The 14,605-nt window shown below is 43.5% G+C and overlaps 2 protein-coding genes across 2 annotated transcripts; both read left to right on the forward strand.

The window, feature by feature from the left end:
* The first annotated feature begins 66 nt into the window (after positions 1-66).
* On the forward strand, positions 67-6,266 carry LOC142391658 (transmembrane protein 237B-like). The gene is made up of 14 exons (XM_075477603.1): positions 67-247; positions 448-483; positions 1,777-1,808; positions 1,935-1,948; positions 2,032-2,103; positions 2,188-2,316; positions 2,411-2,504; positions 2,757-2,914; positions 2,998-3,130; positions 4,589-4,780; positions 5,525-5,598; positions 5,688-5,775; positions 5,869-5,990; positions 6,085-6,266. Exons 1-14 carry the CDS (start codon positions 227-229, stop codon positions 6,147-6,149), a joined length of 1,230 nt encoding a protein of 409 aa, XP_075333718.1. The 5' UTR covers positions 67-226; the 3' UTR covers positions 6,150-6,266.
* Positions 6,267-7,070: 804 nt separating this feature from the next.
* On the forward strand, positions 7,071-14,279 carry cyp20a1 (cytochrome P450, family 20, subfamily A, polypeptide 1). The gene is made up of 13 exons (XM_075477608.1): positions 7,071-7,256; positions 7,724-7,773; positions 7,959-8,125; positions 8,931-9,076; positions 9,144-9,311; positions 9,410-9,488; positions 12,276-12,388; positions 12,467-12,521; positions 12,697-12,817; positions 12,911-13,022; positions 13,259-13,323; positions 13,486-13,575; positions 13,685-14,279. Exons 1-13 carry the CDS (start codon positions 7,185-7,187, stop codon positions 13,836-13,838), a joined length of 1,392 nt encoding a protein of 463 aa, XP_075333723.1. The 5' UTR covers positions 7,071-7,184; the 3' UTR covers positions 13,839-14,279.
* Positions 14,280-14,605: the final 326 nt, after the last annotated feature.

Raw genomic sequence — 14,605 nt, forward strand, 5'->3', positions numbered from 1 at the left:
TTGTTTGTTTGTTTTGTTTTTTACTTTAAGCTTTTATTTTTGAACGCACCGGGGGTTTGATGTGCGCCTCCTAAATACGTCCGGGCAACACGCTCCCGCTTCCAGTGTGTAAACAAATCAAAAGCGGCGTTTTATTCGATTTTTAACAGATTTTTGCTGTTAAAATCTTCAGACAATGTAGCTGGAATACTAGTTAATGCCGCGGTTTTAGGGGAAGTATAGAAGAATGGACACGGAAGGCTCAAAGGTGGGAACATTCACAAATAACGGCTCTCCTTAAACCAGTTTGAATGTTGCTTCGTTAATTAACCCCAAACTTCGTCTTAATCTTCGTTGACAGTGTAACGTAAACGCTGCATTTGAACGTAAAGTTGGCCTTCTGTTGACACAGAGTTGCTTTCTTGAAACAGATGAATATTTATTTTTGTTGTTGTTGTTGTTTTTCAGAAAATGAGGGCCAGGGAGCTGCCGCCTCTTCCTCAGGTGAGTAAATCATTCCTGTCTGACGATTAACTTTGAATCACGAACACCGTCTCTACAAGTGTGAGGCTTTAAATGTTGGGGCGCGATAAACAAACTACCGGGTTCTTTACCAGGTCTAAAAATAAAGTTAATGTTAACCTTAGATGAACGACAACTCGAGTCAAATCACAGACCTCAGACCCCGTGGCACCCTGGCAGCTGCCAGAGGATGCCACCGGAAGTGCCATTGTTTGTTGCCACTGACACGATTTGAGCTTTTATGTCTCTCTAGTTTTTCGCACAATCCTTTTGCATTTTTGGTTTGTGTCGTGTTCAATAAACGATGACATGGTGCAATATGTCATGCGTTGCAAATTTCAGGACCCGGGGGAAGTGGGACACATTTGTATTCTGCTCCGACACTTCAACCCTGAGAGTTGTAAATAGGGTTTGCTTTTATTTTTTCACACGATTTGTTCACAAACTGTTGGGCGGACGACTTTAACCATCACATTTGGTCTCTCAAGGCTCTTGAAGTAAAAATATTGGGAAAGGAAGGACCTTTGAATTAAAGGTAAAATTGGTGATGTCACTGGCTTGATGGCGTGCAAGACTTTGGATAGAAAAGAAGTTTGATGACAAGCAGTCAAATTCTAAGAATATTGATAAGAATGTCAAAAAATGCTCTTTGGATAAATTATTTGTGCCTGTTTCTTCTTTTCCCTTTATTCCTCACTTCCCTTTTCTCTTGATTTGGTGTACTTCTAGCAAAGGGAGTGCATTAAGATGAGTCTTTGACTTAAACAAACGAACAAAAAGGCACCGTACTCCCTCCCATGTACACATGGTCAGATGGAACCAGATTCTACCCCGACGCTCTTCCTCTGTGGTTTTCCCACACTGCCTAGTCTTTGATAAGTAAATAATCCTCAGTCCTGGCAGATTTAGCCAAGGATTTAGCAGTCAGGATCTTGTGTGTCACTTCACTCCGCTCTTGACTTGATTCTTGGGTGAAATGGCCAGAAAGACGACGGTAAGGTATTTATCGTCTGGCGCTCTTTGATGGGACTCTGTCATTAAAAGAGATTTCTCTGAATTGTCTGAATGGAAGCCCGTACCGGCTCGGGTGTTACGTAAGCGTCCACGATTAAATACAGCCTCTTAACAAGGTGTTTGTCCTGTTGTGTTAAAGCAGCTCGTGAGAAATTTGCATTTAAACGTCTCACTTTTCCTGCTTCTTATCCCGGAGAGTGCTCGGAAAAATGCGCTGAAAAGTGTCTGTGAGTTCAAACTTGTCTCTCTGTGTGTCCTCAGCGAGGCCAGCGTGCGTTTCCCAGGATGTCCAGGTAGGAAACCGATTCATTTCTGACAACAATTGTGAAAGCGCTCAACCACTCAAACAAAGCTTTTCTTTCCCCCCTTTTTTTTTCTCTTTCGTTTCTTCTGATGCGATTCTCCCTGCGCTCGTGCAGCCAAGACACAACCGGTGGGTCAGAATTAGTCGAACAAATCGTCCCTCTTGTCCTTGATTCATTTCACTGACCTTGATGTATTAATCGTCTCGCACAGGAGACGTTCCAGCACCAAAACGGAAGAAGAAGAGGACGAGAAAGGAAACCGATGGAGTCGATGACATGGATGGTTGGAAATGCAAACGTCTGATAAGATTCATCATTCGATTATCAGAAATTTGGCAGGTGTACAGCTTCCATGTTTGCTCCCTAGATCAGGGATTGGAGATGGGAGGCGTCGGCAGCCGCAGAGCGTCTGAGGTCGGAGATCAGCTGACCCTCGAAACCACGACGGATGTGCCGTCGCAGAGGAGGAGGAAGAAGAAGAAAAATGCCACGATAGGTGAAACCAGGCTACGTCTCAAGTGTCCCGAGCAGCCCAGAGGGCGTCGCCGGTCTCAAACAGCCGTAACTTCGGGGTCTTGTCTCGGTTTCAGATCTCGAAGACGACCAAGCCGACCTGGTGAACGGAGACACGGGAGATCAGGCCACTGACGGAGAAGAAGTGGTCAGGAAACCCCGAAAGAAGAAGTAAGAAAAGCCTAAAAGTGTTGGAGTTTCAGTCATTTTTATGGTCTAAAAATGTAGGTAAATGGTGACTGACACTCAAAGGTATTTCATTTACAATCGGTTGTTGCAAAGAAAAGCCTCGCATTCAAATCACTGAAATGATGTTTCTCATTCTGATGTTGGGAGTATTTGGACACAGCTATGTGTTGTTCTCTCTCTTTTTTTTTTTTTAATACAATGAAACGTAGAGTTAAATCGCGTGTTTTCTTTCAGGAGGTCAAAAGTGGCCGAATCGCAGCTTCCTGACGAGTTGGACGTCGAAGACGACGACATCATCACCAACTCCTCGTCCCCGATCCCCCAGCATTCCCTGTTCTCGGCCCCGCAGGGTCAGAGCCAGCCGGTCGGGAAGGTTTTTGTCGAGAGGAACAGTGAGTGACTGAGGAACAAGACGAAAGCGAGGCTGTTAAACGGTCACTTGAACTTCTAAATGCCTCCGTGTGTTCACGTGTAGAACGATTCCAGGCCGCGGAGCGCTCAGACTGGAGGAGGACCAGCGACCAGATGGAAAACGTGACGGACTACCAGCACATGCAGCCGCTGTGGACCACCAGAGACGTCTCTGTCAAAGTGCACCAGGGCTTCAGGTGGGGGGGGGGGGGGGGGAATAGGGCTGAACGATTATGGAAAATAATCTAATTGCGATTTTTCGCGCCACTATTGCGATTGCGATGTGATATGCGATTATTTTTTAAGGTCTTTGTCTTCTGTATTATTAAACAAAGACAAGCAATACATCATACAGTATGGCTAAAACTATATTACATTAATTTTAAACTGTTCTTTCCTGGAAGACAGACCTCTGTTATGATGACATGAGGTGATGCATGAATTGATGACTGACATTTTTATTTAACAAAACAGTATATTTGAACATACAACAATAGTATATTTTGAGCTTACAAACATCTGAGCATAAAGTGTTGACAAGGAACAAGGAAACACATGCCATGAACCAAACTTCTACAGTAGTACAAATATGGTCTGGACTCACAAAACGATGCATTTAGAAGTTTGTACATAGTCCAGGAGTTTATTATTATCAACACAAGCCTAATAGCTTCTCTGCTGCTAAAGCTGCGTCGACGTCACTTCCTTGATCTGGGTACTTCAAAGTAAGATGAGGGTTGATCTACTACTGTAGACAACAAAGTATATGCTATATTCTACATGAATTTTTATGTTGTAGAGTTGTGAATTTATTTTATCAATGGAGAAATTGAGCAGCCTTGCTTTGTTGTCTACAGTAGTAGATCAACCCTCATCTTACTTTGAAGCTCCCAGAAGTGATGTCGACGCAGCTTTAGCAGCAGAAAAGCTATCAGGCTTGTGTTGATAATAATAAACTCCTGGACTATGTACAAACTTTCAAATGCATCGCTTTGTGAGTACAGACCATATTTGTACTACTGTAGAAGTTTGGTGTCATGGCATGTGATTTTAGTGTGGTAATTTTGGAGATACTGCCAGGGTCCGTTAGCGCTTGTAGCCTACTAAGCTATTCGGGATAAGCTAACTCGGCTAAGCTAACTCGGCTGATGTTCGGCCAAGATCGGAAAAACTTCGGGTGGGCTACTTGGCTGGATGTCACGGTTCAAATGACCCGGTGAATCTACTCCGAACCATCACTTTAAAACCAAAATAGTCCCACACGACTGATGTGCAGTTCCTCTTTGAAACTAGCATCCCCGCAGGGTCTGGTTCTGTTGAGCCTGAGGCCATTGTGTAGGTTACAGCTTTGCTTGCGAGTTCTCTCCGTAGACTGTTTCATAACTTTGCTCCCCGTGTCACGTGACCTGAGTGCAGCCTCTGTGGTTAGACAATCTCGTTTGATCATATCACATGTTTTACTCGCGCATGTCACGTGAACAGAGTATAATCGCAGCCTTTGCGATTAGAAAATTGCACTTGGTCATATCGCGATATTATCGCAAATGCAATATATCGTTCAGCCCTAGGGGGAAACCAAAAAAACGTCTCTTTTGCAATGAATAACATTTAGTTTTGTGGTTTCGCCGCCTCACGTTTCTCCGTATGTGGCTCAGAGTGTTCGGCCTGTACTGTCACGGCTTCCTGGCGGGCTACGCGGTGTGGAATGTGGTGGTGGTGTACATCCTTGCCGGGCAGCACCTCACCGCTCTGTCCAACCTGCTGGAGCAGTACCACTGCCTGGCGTACCCCTCCCAGTCTCTGCTCTACATGCTGCTGGCCATCAGCACCGTGGCCGCCTTTGACAGGTAAACCTCTTCCCCCGAATCCATCGTAATCGGCCTCGTTGGCAATTGCAAAACAAAATTTCTAAAAAGACGAAGAAGAAGAAGGGAAAAAACAATTCTTGATATTTTCTGAAAGTTAAAGGAGTCACTGATTTTTGCATGTTTTATGATTCAAGGAAGTTTTTGATTTGTATCTCTGCTGCTGTCGTGGTGCATTCAGTGGCGACTGGGAGCTCTGAGTTTCTGATTTCTGTTTGGTAAATCACTTCAAAAGGTCTGATTTCCTCATTAAGAACTCTGTAAAGTTTCCCAGAAATACGGTATAAATTGTAAACGCAAGCTTTTTTTAGAAATGATTATCATCTTAATCCTGAAATGACATTATTTTTGAGTTTGGGCCTTTTGAGATGCATCGGATTCAGAAGTACTCTCCTGTAAAGGGAGGGGATGTACAAAGAAACCGCTCGGTGTGCCTTTTTTAATGAGTGGGAAAACTTTAAGTTTGAGCTTTAATTAAGCAAAAATCAACAATATTTCTCTTGTGTCTTGTGTAAATGTTTTTCGAAGTTAGTTGTGTTTTCCCATCTGCGTGGGCACAGATCACCTGGATAACTGCGGCACAAAAACATCCCCAAGTTCAGTCAAAAACAGCTCCACGACTGTGAGGCCAAAAGGAAAAAGGACAGCAGGTTCTCGGGGGACTTTTTTTTTTTTAGATGCAATAAATCTTCTTGTTCAAATAAACTGAAACTGTTGTGTTGTCAGGGTGAATATAGCCAAAGGCTCCGTGGCTCTGCGGGAGTTCATCACGCTGGATCCGGTGGCTCTCGCCTCATTTTGTGAGTCCACGCCGTTCGTTCGAGCATTATTAAGGACTGCGTCTGCGTCTCTTTGGCTCAGTCTCACGCTGCTTGTTTGTTACGCTCAGTGTACTTCTCGGCGTTGATCCTCTCTCTGAGCCAGCAGATGACCAGCGACCGGATCAACCTCTACGCATCCTTCAACACGACGTTATGGTGAGTAGTCTGATTTATTTATTTTTTATTTTCCGTGTGATGTCTCTATGAAGCATGGATTTATTTCCCGTGGCTCTCATATTTCTCCTATAGGCCTCCAGGGTCGGAGCAACAAATTCTTCACCCGTGGGTGACCATCAACCTGGTGGTGGCGCTGCTGGTGGGTCTGGCCTGGGTTTTTATTGCCGCCAGACCTGAGATAGACTACACTGAGAGTGAGCGCGACTAGTCAGTGCAGCGGAGTGTCACTAATACCCTCAATCCACCCTAAAACACCAACTTTTATGATCTTTTTCCTTCCTCCTTCAGGTTATCTGATGGCCATGGAGATTGAGCCTCCGAAGCCAGAGGACAAATCAGAAATGACTGCCTGAGAAAAAGAAATGGCAGACTAGCTGCAGCTCTGTTGACGTGGTGAATGTATCCTACATTATTTTTGTATTTTTGAATTGTGCTCGTCTCTTTTTAAATAAAGGCGTTTAACTCATCCAGTCATGCCTCTGATTATGCTCTGAAGGGAAGTGTGCTGATGCAGAAGAATCCGTTTGAACGTTTAGCATTTTTAAGGCATTTTGCCTTTGAACGGCAAAGAAGTGCAAGAATATTGGCAACAGATTTATTATTTATTTATTTATCTTTAAAAGAGAGGCTTGCTCTGCTGAATGACTTGTGATTGAAGCCTGTAGTAAAGAGCTTCAGGAAATGGGATACTTTTGAAATTGAAATTGCCAACAAAGAGGCACTGAATTTAATGACAGATCCAGGTGCACAGAGTGAAATATAACGCAGCTGAAGTGGAAGAGTTTTTGATGAGGCTTTTGTTAAATTGAGAAAATCCTGAAACCAAAAAGGATTCAAATTATTTAAATTTGGAGGTGAGGAGAAGCATGAGAATAAGCATGTCAGTTTAATTATAGAAGTGTCGGACAAAAACACTTGCAACCAATAAACTGGAGAGTTGAGAGTGTGATATCTGAATGTAGCTGAATTGAACACCAGTGTGAGTGAAATAACCTGAACTGTCATGTTGAGGTCACAAGTGAAAACACTTCATGACTGACTTGACAAAAGTCTTAATTCTGAATATCTTTTGAGGGGGTGCTTTAGTTGACTGTAATGGCAGTTGAAATGTTAGTCATAACAACTGCTGTCCATTAAAAGAGCCTAAGTGGAAAGTGTGGTATCTAAATGTAGCAAAATAAGTCCAAATACACGTTAGTCGAATAAAAGCCGTTGAAGCGGCGGGCGGCGTCCAGATCGATTCCCTCCGAGTTCGATTACCTTCGCGTGTCCGCTAGGCAGTCTGCGCAGTCGAGCACAGAGAAATAACGTTGACGTGGTAACAGTGGTTGTTGTCAGTTTGATGGAAATCTTTACTCTTTCTGCAAGGAATTGTTAGCAGCGCAGTCATGCTGGACTTTGCCATCTTCGCCGTGACGTTTGTCATCATTCTCGTCGGCGCAGTTCTTTATTTGTACCCGGTAAGTCACCGCAAGTTTGGAGTTGGTTGGCGACGTTAGCAGACTGTTATCTGGGGGGCACTGGGTCGCCAGAGACCGTCCTGAAAACACTCAACTAGTCTTTTCTGTTCTCACCCACGAGCCGTAGCGGCTGATATGACATAATTGAAGAATTAACACATATTTGGGAGCTTTTTTCGATTTTCGGCTGTCATTTAACGCGGCTACGTGTGACTCAGTTTGATTAAACATAACTTTTAGAAGTTAAAGTGAGCGCTAACAAAGTGAAACGTACGTAGAAATCCAGCGTTACAGACTTCCAGTTGTGTGACAAGTAGCCAATGTCCCTTAATTGTTTCTTAAAGTGTGTGCTTTTTATTAGACGAAGAGCTAATAGCAGAATAATCAGATTTTTTTTTAAGGGTATGCCCAACCTTAAGTATATATATGTGCAAATAAAATGACTGGATTTCCGTTCATGTTTTCAGTCATCCAGAAGGGCCTCTGGCATCCCAGGTCTCTACCCTGCAGATGAGAAGTAAGTGATCATACCTGCATGCTGCAGTAGAGCCTTGAAAAAGTCATATGCAACCTGTTTAGGTGGTTTCCTAAGGGTCCCATTAGAACTGAACTGAACAGAAAGTAAGTCTAATACTCTGTTGACATTGAAAAGTCAGACAGGCAAGTGTGGATCTGTTTAAATGTTGTGTTTCGCTTCCTCAGGGATGGAAACCTGCAGGACATCGTCAACAAAGGCAGTCTGCATGAGTTCCTTGTCAGTCTGCATCAGGAGTTTGGGTCTGCGGCTTCGTTCTGGTTTGGCGGTCGGCCCGTGGTCAGCCTGGGTTCCGTGGAGCAGCTCCGGCAGCACATTAACCCCAACCACACCAGTAAGGGCATCGGCAGGGCCGGCCCAAGCCTTTATGGGGCCTTAAGCAGAATTTCATTTGGGGCCCCCCTACCATCACCTCATCTCCAGATGCCTCATTATTCCATAGAGGCTACACTGTTATGTGTGTAACGGACCCACAATTAGCATTATTTGTAATCATCTTTATACAGGTGTCATTCTTGTTTTTAACCTTAAAGGGATAGCAAACTCATAAATATGGTTTAATTAACTTCTACATAAAGAGTGATGTATAAGTATGGCTCATTAATTTACTTATCTGAAAGTAACATCAGCAGGCTGGAGACTGCATTTATAGTAAACAAGTTAAATAGTTTAATTTCTTTCAGATGTGCAATGGTGTGCAAAATGTTCAAAATGCATATACAAATTAGAATCAAATGACATTCACATTATCTTACAGAAAAATAAAGTTGTAATCAAAATTAAATACTTAAATAATGAATACAATACTTAAATAATTTTGCCCAACGGTGGCAGCAGCCAACAGGAGGCATAAATTAACCTAGTATTAGTATTTTGTCAAAATTATTATTATTTTTTTCTGGTGTAATACAATTTCGTTTAAATTATTCAATGTTATTTTAATTTCATGTATATATTTACTTTTTTATCACAACGTCTCGGTGCTCTCTGGGGCCCCCTGGTGGCGTGGGGGCCCTAAGCGACCGCGTAGTTGGCATGTGCCTTGGGCCGGCTCTGGGCATCGGTCTGGATGTGATAAATGCTAAAGGCATCATCTCTCATTCACGTTATCCGAACTCGGCTTCTTCTTTGTCCCTCAGCTGACTCCTTTGAGACGATGCTCAAGTCGTTGCTTGGCTACCAATCGGGGATCGGAGGCGGGGCCAACGAGTCTGTGGTTAGGAAGAAGCTGTACGAGAGTGCCATCAACAACACCTTAAAGAACAACTTCCCGCTCATGCTCAAGGTTTGCACCGCTGCTGAAAACCAGTAGAAGTCACACCCTTCCCACTGACTGTTATTCTGTCCTCCAGGTGGCAGAGGAGCTGGTGGGAAAGTGGGAGTCCTTCCCAGAAGCTCAGCACATCCCACTGTGCGCCCACCTGCTGGGTCTCTCCCTGAAAACTGTCACCCAGCTGGCTCTGGGAGAGCGCTTCAAAGACGACGCCGAGATCATTTCCTTCCGCAAAAACCATAACGCGGTGAGAGAGTTTGGCTGTGGTTTGTCGTCTTTCCCTCTGCTCGAATGTTTCTTTGCAAGTTGTGGTTTCCTAACAAGTCTTTGCGCCGACGCAACCAGATCTGGTCAGAAATCGGAAAGGGCTACATGGACGACTCCTTGGAGAAGAGCTCCAGTAGGAAAGGACGGTATGAGAAGGGTGAGTGGAGACACTGGACTATTGTCCGTCATTCATTATGGAGCCTTGTGAGTCACACCTGCTGCGCATTTACATTAGGGGAAAAACAAGATGGAAAGTCTGCAGATGCTAGGTTGTTTTCTCGCTTTAGGCCTCTTGGCTAAAAAATAGAAACAAAAAAAACGGCACATTCAGGAAACTGGATGTTGACTTGAAATGCAGTTATTTTAACCTGTAATCCCAAAATGAGTGCCAAAAGAGTTATAGAAAACGTCTTCACTCACGCGGAATGATTGAGCGCCAGTTACGCATGTCCTCTAAAATTAAGGCTGTGTTGGCATGATGCAATACGGCGGTGACCAGTAATACAGGTCTATTACAAAACTTGAACCCTCTTAGACAAAGCTGTCATTTCTTTCAGTCGTCTTCAGGAATAGTTCTCCAGGCTTCTTGAAGGGCATCCCAAAGCTCTCCTTTGGATGTTGGCTGCCTTTCGTTCCGTTCTCTGTCAAGATGATCCCACACTGCTTCAGTAATGTTGAGGTCCGGGCTCTGGGGAGGATTCATCCAGGGGTCACGTTAACCGAATATTTTCCGAAAATGTTTTTCCCCTCACCGAAAAATCTGAAGGTATTTTGACAGATTGCAATTCACACCCCTGACCACTTGGTGGCCAGTGAGCACGTTAATTAGCTATTTTCTCTCTTGATGCATGACCTCGTTGGCCTCCCTTGTTCAGAGAGTCTTGCCGACTTCTGATCACTTCACTTGGAGAAATGTTCCCTGATTTCAAAACTTTGGCTGAAGTGGCGCTGGTAATTCCGGTCTCCTGTGTGGCAGCAGAGCGCGGATTCAGAACAACATCAAAACAGCCATGAGAAATCGTCTGTCCGAGCCAAAAGCCTCTGCAGCAATCCCACTTGAGACATTTGATTACGCACAAGTGGTCATGAAATTCAAGTCCATGTGAACCAGGAGGAAGGGGTGAGACTGTGCGTTCAGGCCACAGCAGGTGAACTGTTCACATTTTAAGTGTAATCGTTTAATTTCATTGTTCATATGTAGCTACTGGGGCCACAGTCAGTGTTTTTGTCTGCTTTACATCTGCTTGATGTGTGATGGCGCGCTGTGGATTCTCTGTTCAGCTTGTTGGGACTGAGTATTAATGAAAAATGAATGAATGAAAATTAAATGCTATTGAATATGTCATTATTAGCACAAGACAAATACAACTCGGAACAAGACCATTTAAACTTCTGTATTTATAGTTTATATCATTTTTAGAATTAAAGCGACGGGTAAGAACAGATTATGACGCGATTTTTACGACCCTGTCAGTTAAAATGACGGACAACAAAAAAGTCTAGCGCAACCTCTGGATTCATCCCTCCATCAGACCTGTTGCCGCTGATTTTCAGTCCACTTCTTGTGTCATTTGGCACAGCTCAGCCTTTTTTCCCTGTTTCCCTTCCTTAAGAATGGCTTCCTGACAGCCGCCCGTCCATGGAGACCATTTCTGATGAGGCTTCAGTGACCAGTAGATGGATCAGCTGAAGGTCCAGATGCATCTCTCAGCTCCTGTGTCAGGGCTTTGCTGGATTTTTCTTCCCTCTTTTTCTCAAGGACATCACTTTTTAGATAACGTTCATCTGCTGTGGATAGTTTTTTAGGTTTTCTCTTTATCCTCAACTTGTCCAGTTTCTTATAATTTTTTAAGAACACCATGCTTTCAGCTAATAGCTCTTTAGGATTTACTTTGTTGGTGCAAAAATACTGTTTCATGCCAGTCAATCTGTGTTATATTCAGTATGTTTCATAGATGCAACGAAAGAAATTGGAACAAATGATGTGTCTTCACAACAAGTTGCAAGTTACAAAGTAACTAAAGACACAAAAAGGACATTCCTCTGAAAATTTATGAAAAAAACTGCCAATGTCTAAAGAACTTTGAAAAACCTTTAGAAAACCTGGATTTTATAGCTAAAGGCTACTTTAAACGATTACCGGCAAGTCTTAGTTCTTCGAAACAAAATATAATGAAATTAGGGGTGGCTCAATACTCTTTCACAGTACAGTACTACATATGAACAGAGTCTGTTGCCTTTTTATAGGGTTAAAAAACAAATGTGATTCTGACTTTATAGGGATAGTTCGCCTCTTTTGACATGAAGCTGTATGACATCCCATACTAGCAATATCATTTATTAAATTTGACTTACTCCCTTGCTGTGTCCTGTGAGCCGAGTTCCGGCCTCGTTTTGGCGTTGACGAAGGTAGTCCGGCTAGTTGGCTGGGGCCACAAAACGCATATTGTTTTGAGAAGCAAAACACTTTATTTTTTATACAGCTTCATGTCAAAAGAGGCGAACTATCCCTTTACGGGGAGAACTCAGACCTGAATAATGCTTTGCATCACGCTGAGATGGTCTAATGCTGATATATGGTATTTACCTTCGATATTTATGTGTTGATATATGTCAGATATCAGAACAAATGCCTGAAGAACATTAAAAAAAAATCACTGTTTCAGAAAAAAAAAATGTCTTAGTGTGTGGAGTTTAGGGACATCTAGTGGCAAAGTTGCAGACTGCAACCAAATCAACATTGAAAAAAACTACTGCAGCACCATACAGTTTGGACAGTATATGTAAATATGCATCCATCACGTCCAGAGTTGTCAGGTTTTGGAGCATTTTAGCTTTTCCAGCAGTTGTAAAAGCAAGATTTATGAAACTTATGTGATATCATGTAATAAGTCGCCCTACCAGAATGTGTTTCATCAAATCTTTCCTGCTTCTCTTTTGTCAGCCCTGTCAGAGATGGAGTCCATGCTGCTGTCGGCAGCGAAGGAGAGGAAAGCCCAGAGGAAGCAGACGGAGTTTGTGGACGTCCTGCTTCAGTCCAGCCTCACGGAGCGACAGGTTGGATCGCGATGCCCTCTTTAAAACCTCCACCATTACACAAACGTCTTCTGGAATGAATGTTTTTGTTTGCTTCAGATCATGGAGGACTGCATGGTTTTCACTTTGGCCGGATGTGTCATCACTGCAAACTGTAAGTGACATGCATCAAAGCAGATCAAGCCCCCCTAAAACAAGTTGATCACATTTCTGGCTACAAACATGTTTCCTAAAAGCAGTTAGTTTCTAACCTATGTTAGAGCAGTCGGTCAAAACCCTTCATTTTCTTCTGGATTCCTAAGCCTGAAATGGAAAATGTGTTTCGGCAGTGTGCATCTGGGCCCTTCACTTCCTGTCCACCTCCGAGGAAGTCCAGGACAAGTTGTACCAGGAGCTTGAGGACGTTTTGGGTTCCGATCCAATTTCCCTGGACAAGATTCCTCAGCTCAGGTAAGACCCGGCTTCATGTCTGACCCAGCAGAGGTGGAATCTCAGACCCAAAAAGGAGACATTGAAGGCTTTGCGCTCTCTGTGCTTTTAAAGATACTGCCAGCAAGTCTTGAATGAGACGGTGCGGACCGCCAAGCTGACCCCGGTCGCTGCTCGGCTTCAGGAAGTGGAGGGCAAAGTCGATCAGCACGTCATCCCCAAAGAGGTATCCCGTTCCTGCCGTTTGTGGCTGGCAGCCTTTTCCGGCAGATATTTACGCCTTTTTGTGGGACCAACACCGGGCGCCACACCAGCAGAAACACATTTAGTAAAAAGTCAATAAAAAGGAGTCGTTTGATATATTTTCGTGCATTTTTAAGAGGTTATGTTTTAGTTTTGTCTTTCTTGGCTCCACAGCAGAGGGCGATTGTTTTAAAGATGTTGCGTGTTGCAATCTTTCAGACTTTGGTGATCTACGCTTTGGGGGTGGTCCTGCAAGATTCTGACACCTGGAGCCGCCCGTACAGGTACACCAATCACACATATTTATTTTTTTTAGCTTTGGCAAGTCCTCGGCTACTTTCTGATATGATTCTACACTCTCATAAAAGTCTTCTCGAGCTGGTTGCTTCACCAAAAAAGGAGTGGGGGAAAAAGAACGAGTTGATGATTGCTTTGACATCTGTTAGGTTTGATCCAGATCGATTCGAGGAGGAATCGGCCAGGAAGAGCTTCTGTCTGCTTGGCTTCTCGGGGAAGCAAACGTGTCCAGAGCTCAGGTAAAGGCACTTTTTTTTTTTTCCCCTAATAAACATTTAAAGCTTTATTGGAACAGGGAAACAATTGGCTTGATGAGATCAGGACTCAGCTTTATTTGGTCTGCGTCAGGTTCGCCTACACTGTGGCCACGGTCCTGCTCAGCACGTTGGTGCGGCGGTTGAAGCTTCGCCAGCTGAAGGGACAAGTGGCGGAGGTCCGATCTGAGCTGGTGTCAACACCTAAAGAGGAAACCTGGATCACTGTCAGTAGCAGAAGCAGCTGAAACTAAGTCGGCAAAAGCCCGGCGGAGGGAACGAAGTCAAAGTGTCCTGCTCCAGAAAAGCAACAATTGTAACGTCAGGAGTGAGAAATGACCAGCAACGTATTATGCTTCTGTTTCCAACATCATTAAGCTCTGGTATCGCTTTAAAAATTATCTTTTTTCCCCCCCAAGTTGCCTTCCAGCACGTCACTAACTCGTCTGTGTGCAGGCCAAATTCGCACTTGCTGTGACTCCCCTCTGATGCAGGAGGGGAACTCTGTGCTCTCGGAGTCTTTGTGCTGTGAAAAATGACAATTTTTCTTTTCCTTCCGTTTCTAGAACAACTGCTTTTAGTCCTCTTCTGTCGTCTGGCTTGTTTGTTTCAGAGCCACGCAGTATTTGGACATTTCATTTCTCTCTTTCTTCTCTGTTCTTTTTTTTTTTTTAAGACATCTTGTGAATTAAATATGTTTTAAAAAAGTTAGGTTTGTGTCATTTGTTCTTCAACCGGTTTGCCTCAAACGAGGTGTCTGTGCGCTCTTAAAGCCGCAAACTTGGCTTATCATGTCTCTGATAAAGATTTCAATAAAACTGTCCTCAGAGGCTTTTTAATTCGACTTTCAGAACTGAGGAGGGATCTGAAATTTTTCATTTCATTAAGGGAAACATGGATAAAGACTGAAGATTTATCGTCGGCCTATCTGTGGAAAAATATTCATAATTAAAGTAGATCGGATTCTAATTATTCATTTGTTGCTTATTAGATCAATTATTAGGTCTTTGTGCCT

This window comes from Odontesthes bonariensis, chromosome 11 (genome assembly GCF_027942865.1).
Source record: "Odontesthes bonariensis isolate fOdoBon6 chromosome 11, fOdoBon6.hap1, whole genome shotgun sequence".
NCBI classification, from domain to species: domain Eukaryota; kingdom Metazoa; phylum Chordata; class Actinopteri; order Atheriniformes; family Atherinopsidae; genus Odontesthes; species Odontesthes bonariensis.

Bases quoted from the DNA above. Each gene is read 5' to 3' on its own strand.
- LOC142391658 (XM_075477603.1), top strand. From the start codon at position 227: ATGGACACGGAAGGCTCAAAG. The intron at 2,317-2,410 runs GTGAAACCAGGC...TCTCGGTTTCAG, and splicing joins GAAGAAAAATGCCACGATAG to ATCTCGAAGACGACCAAGCC. The intron at 2,915-2,997 runs GTGAGTGACTGA...GTTCACGTGTAG, and splicing joins GGTTTTTGTCGAGAGGAACA to AACGATTCCAGGCCGCGGAG.
- cyp20a1 (XM_075477608.1), top strand. From the start codon at position 7,185: ATGCTGGACTTTGCCATCTTCGCCGTGACGTTTGTCATCATTCTCGTC. The intron at 9,312-9,409 runs GTGAGAGAGTTT...CGACGCAACCAG, and splicing joins TCCGCAAAAACCATAACGCG to ATCTGGTCAGAAATCGGAAA. The intron at 12,389-12,466 runs GTTGGATCGCGA...TGTTTGCTTCAG, and splicing joins CCAGCCTCACGGAGCGACAG to ATCATGGAGGACTGCATGGT.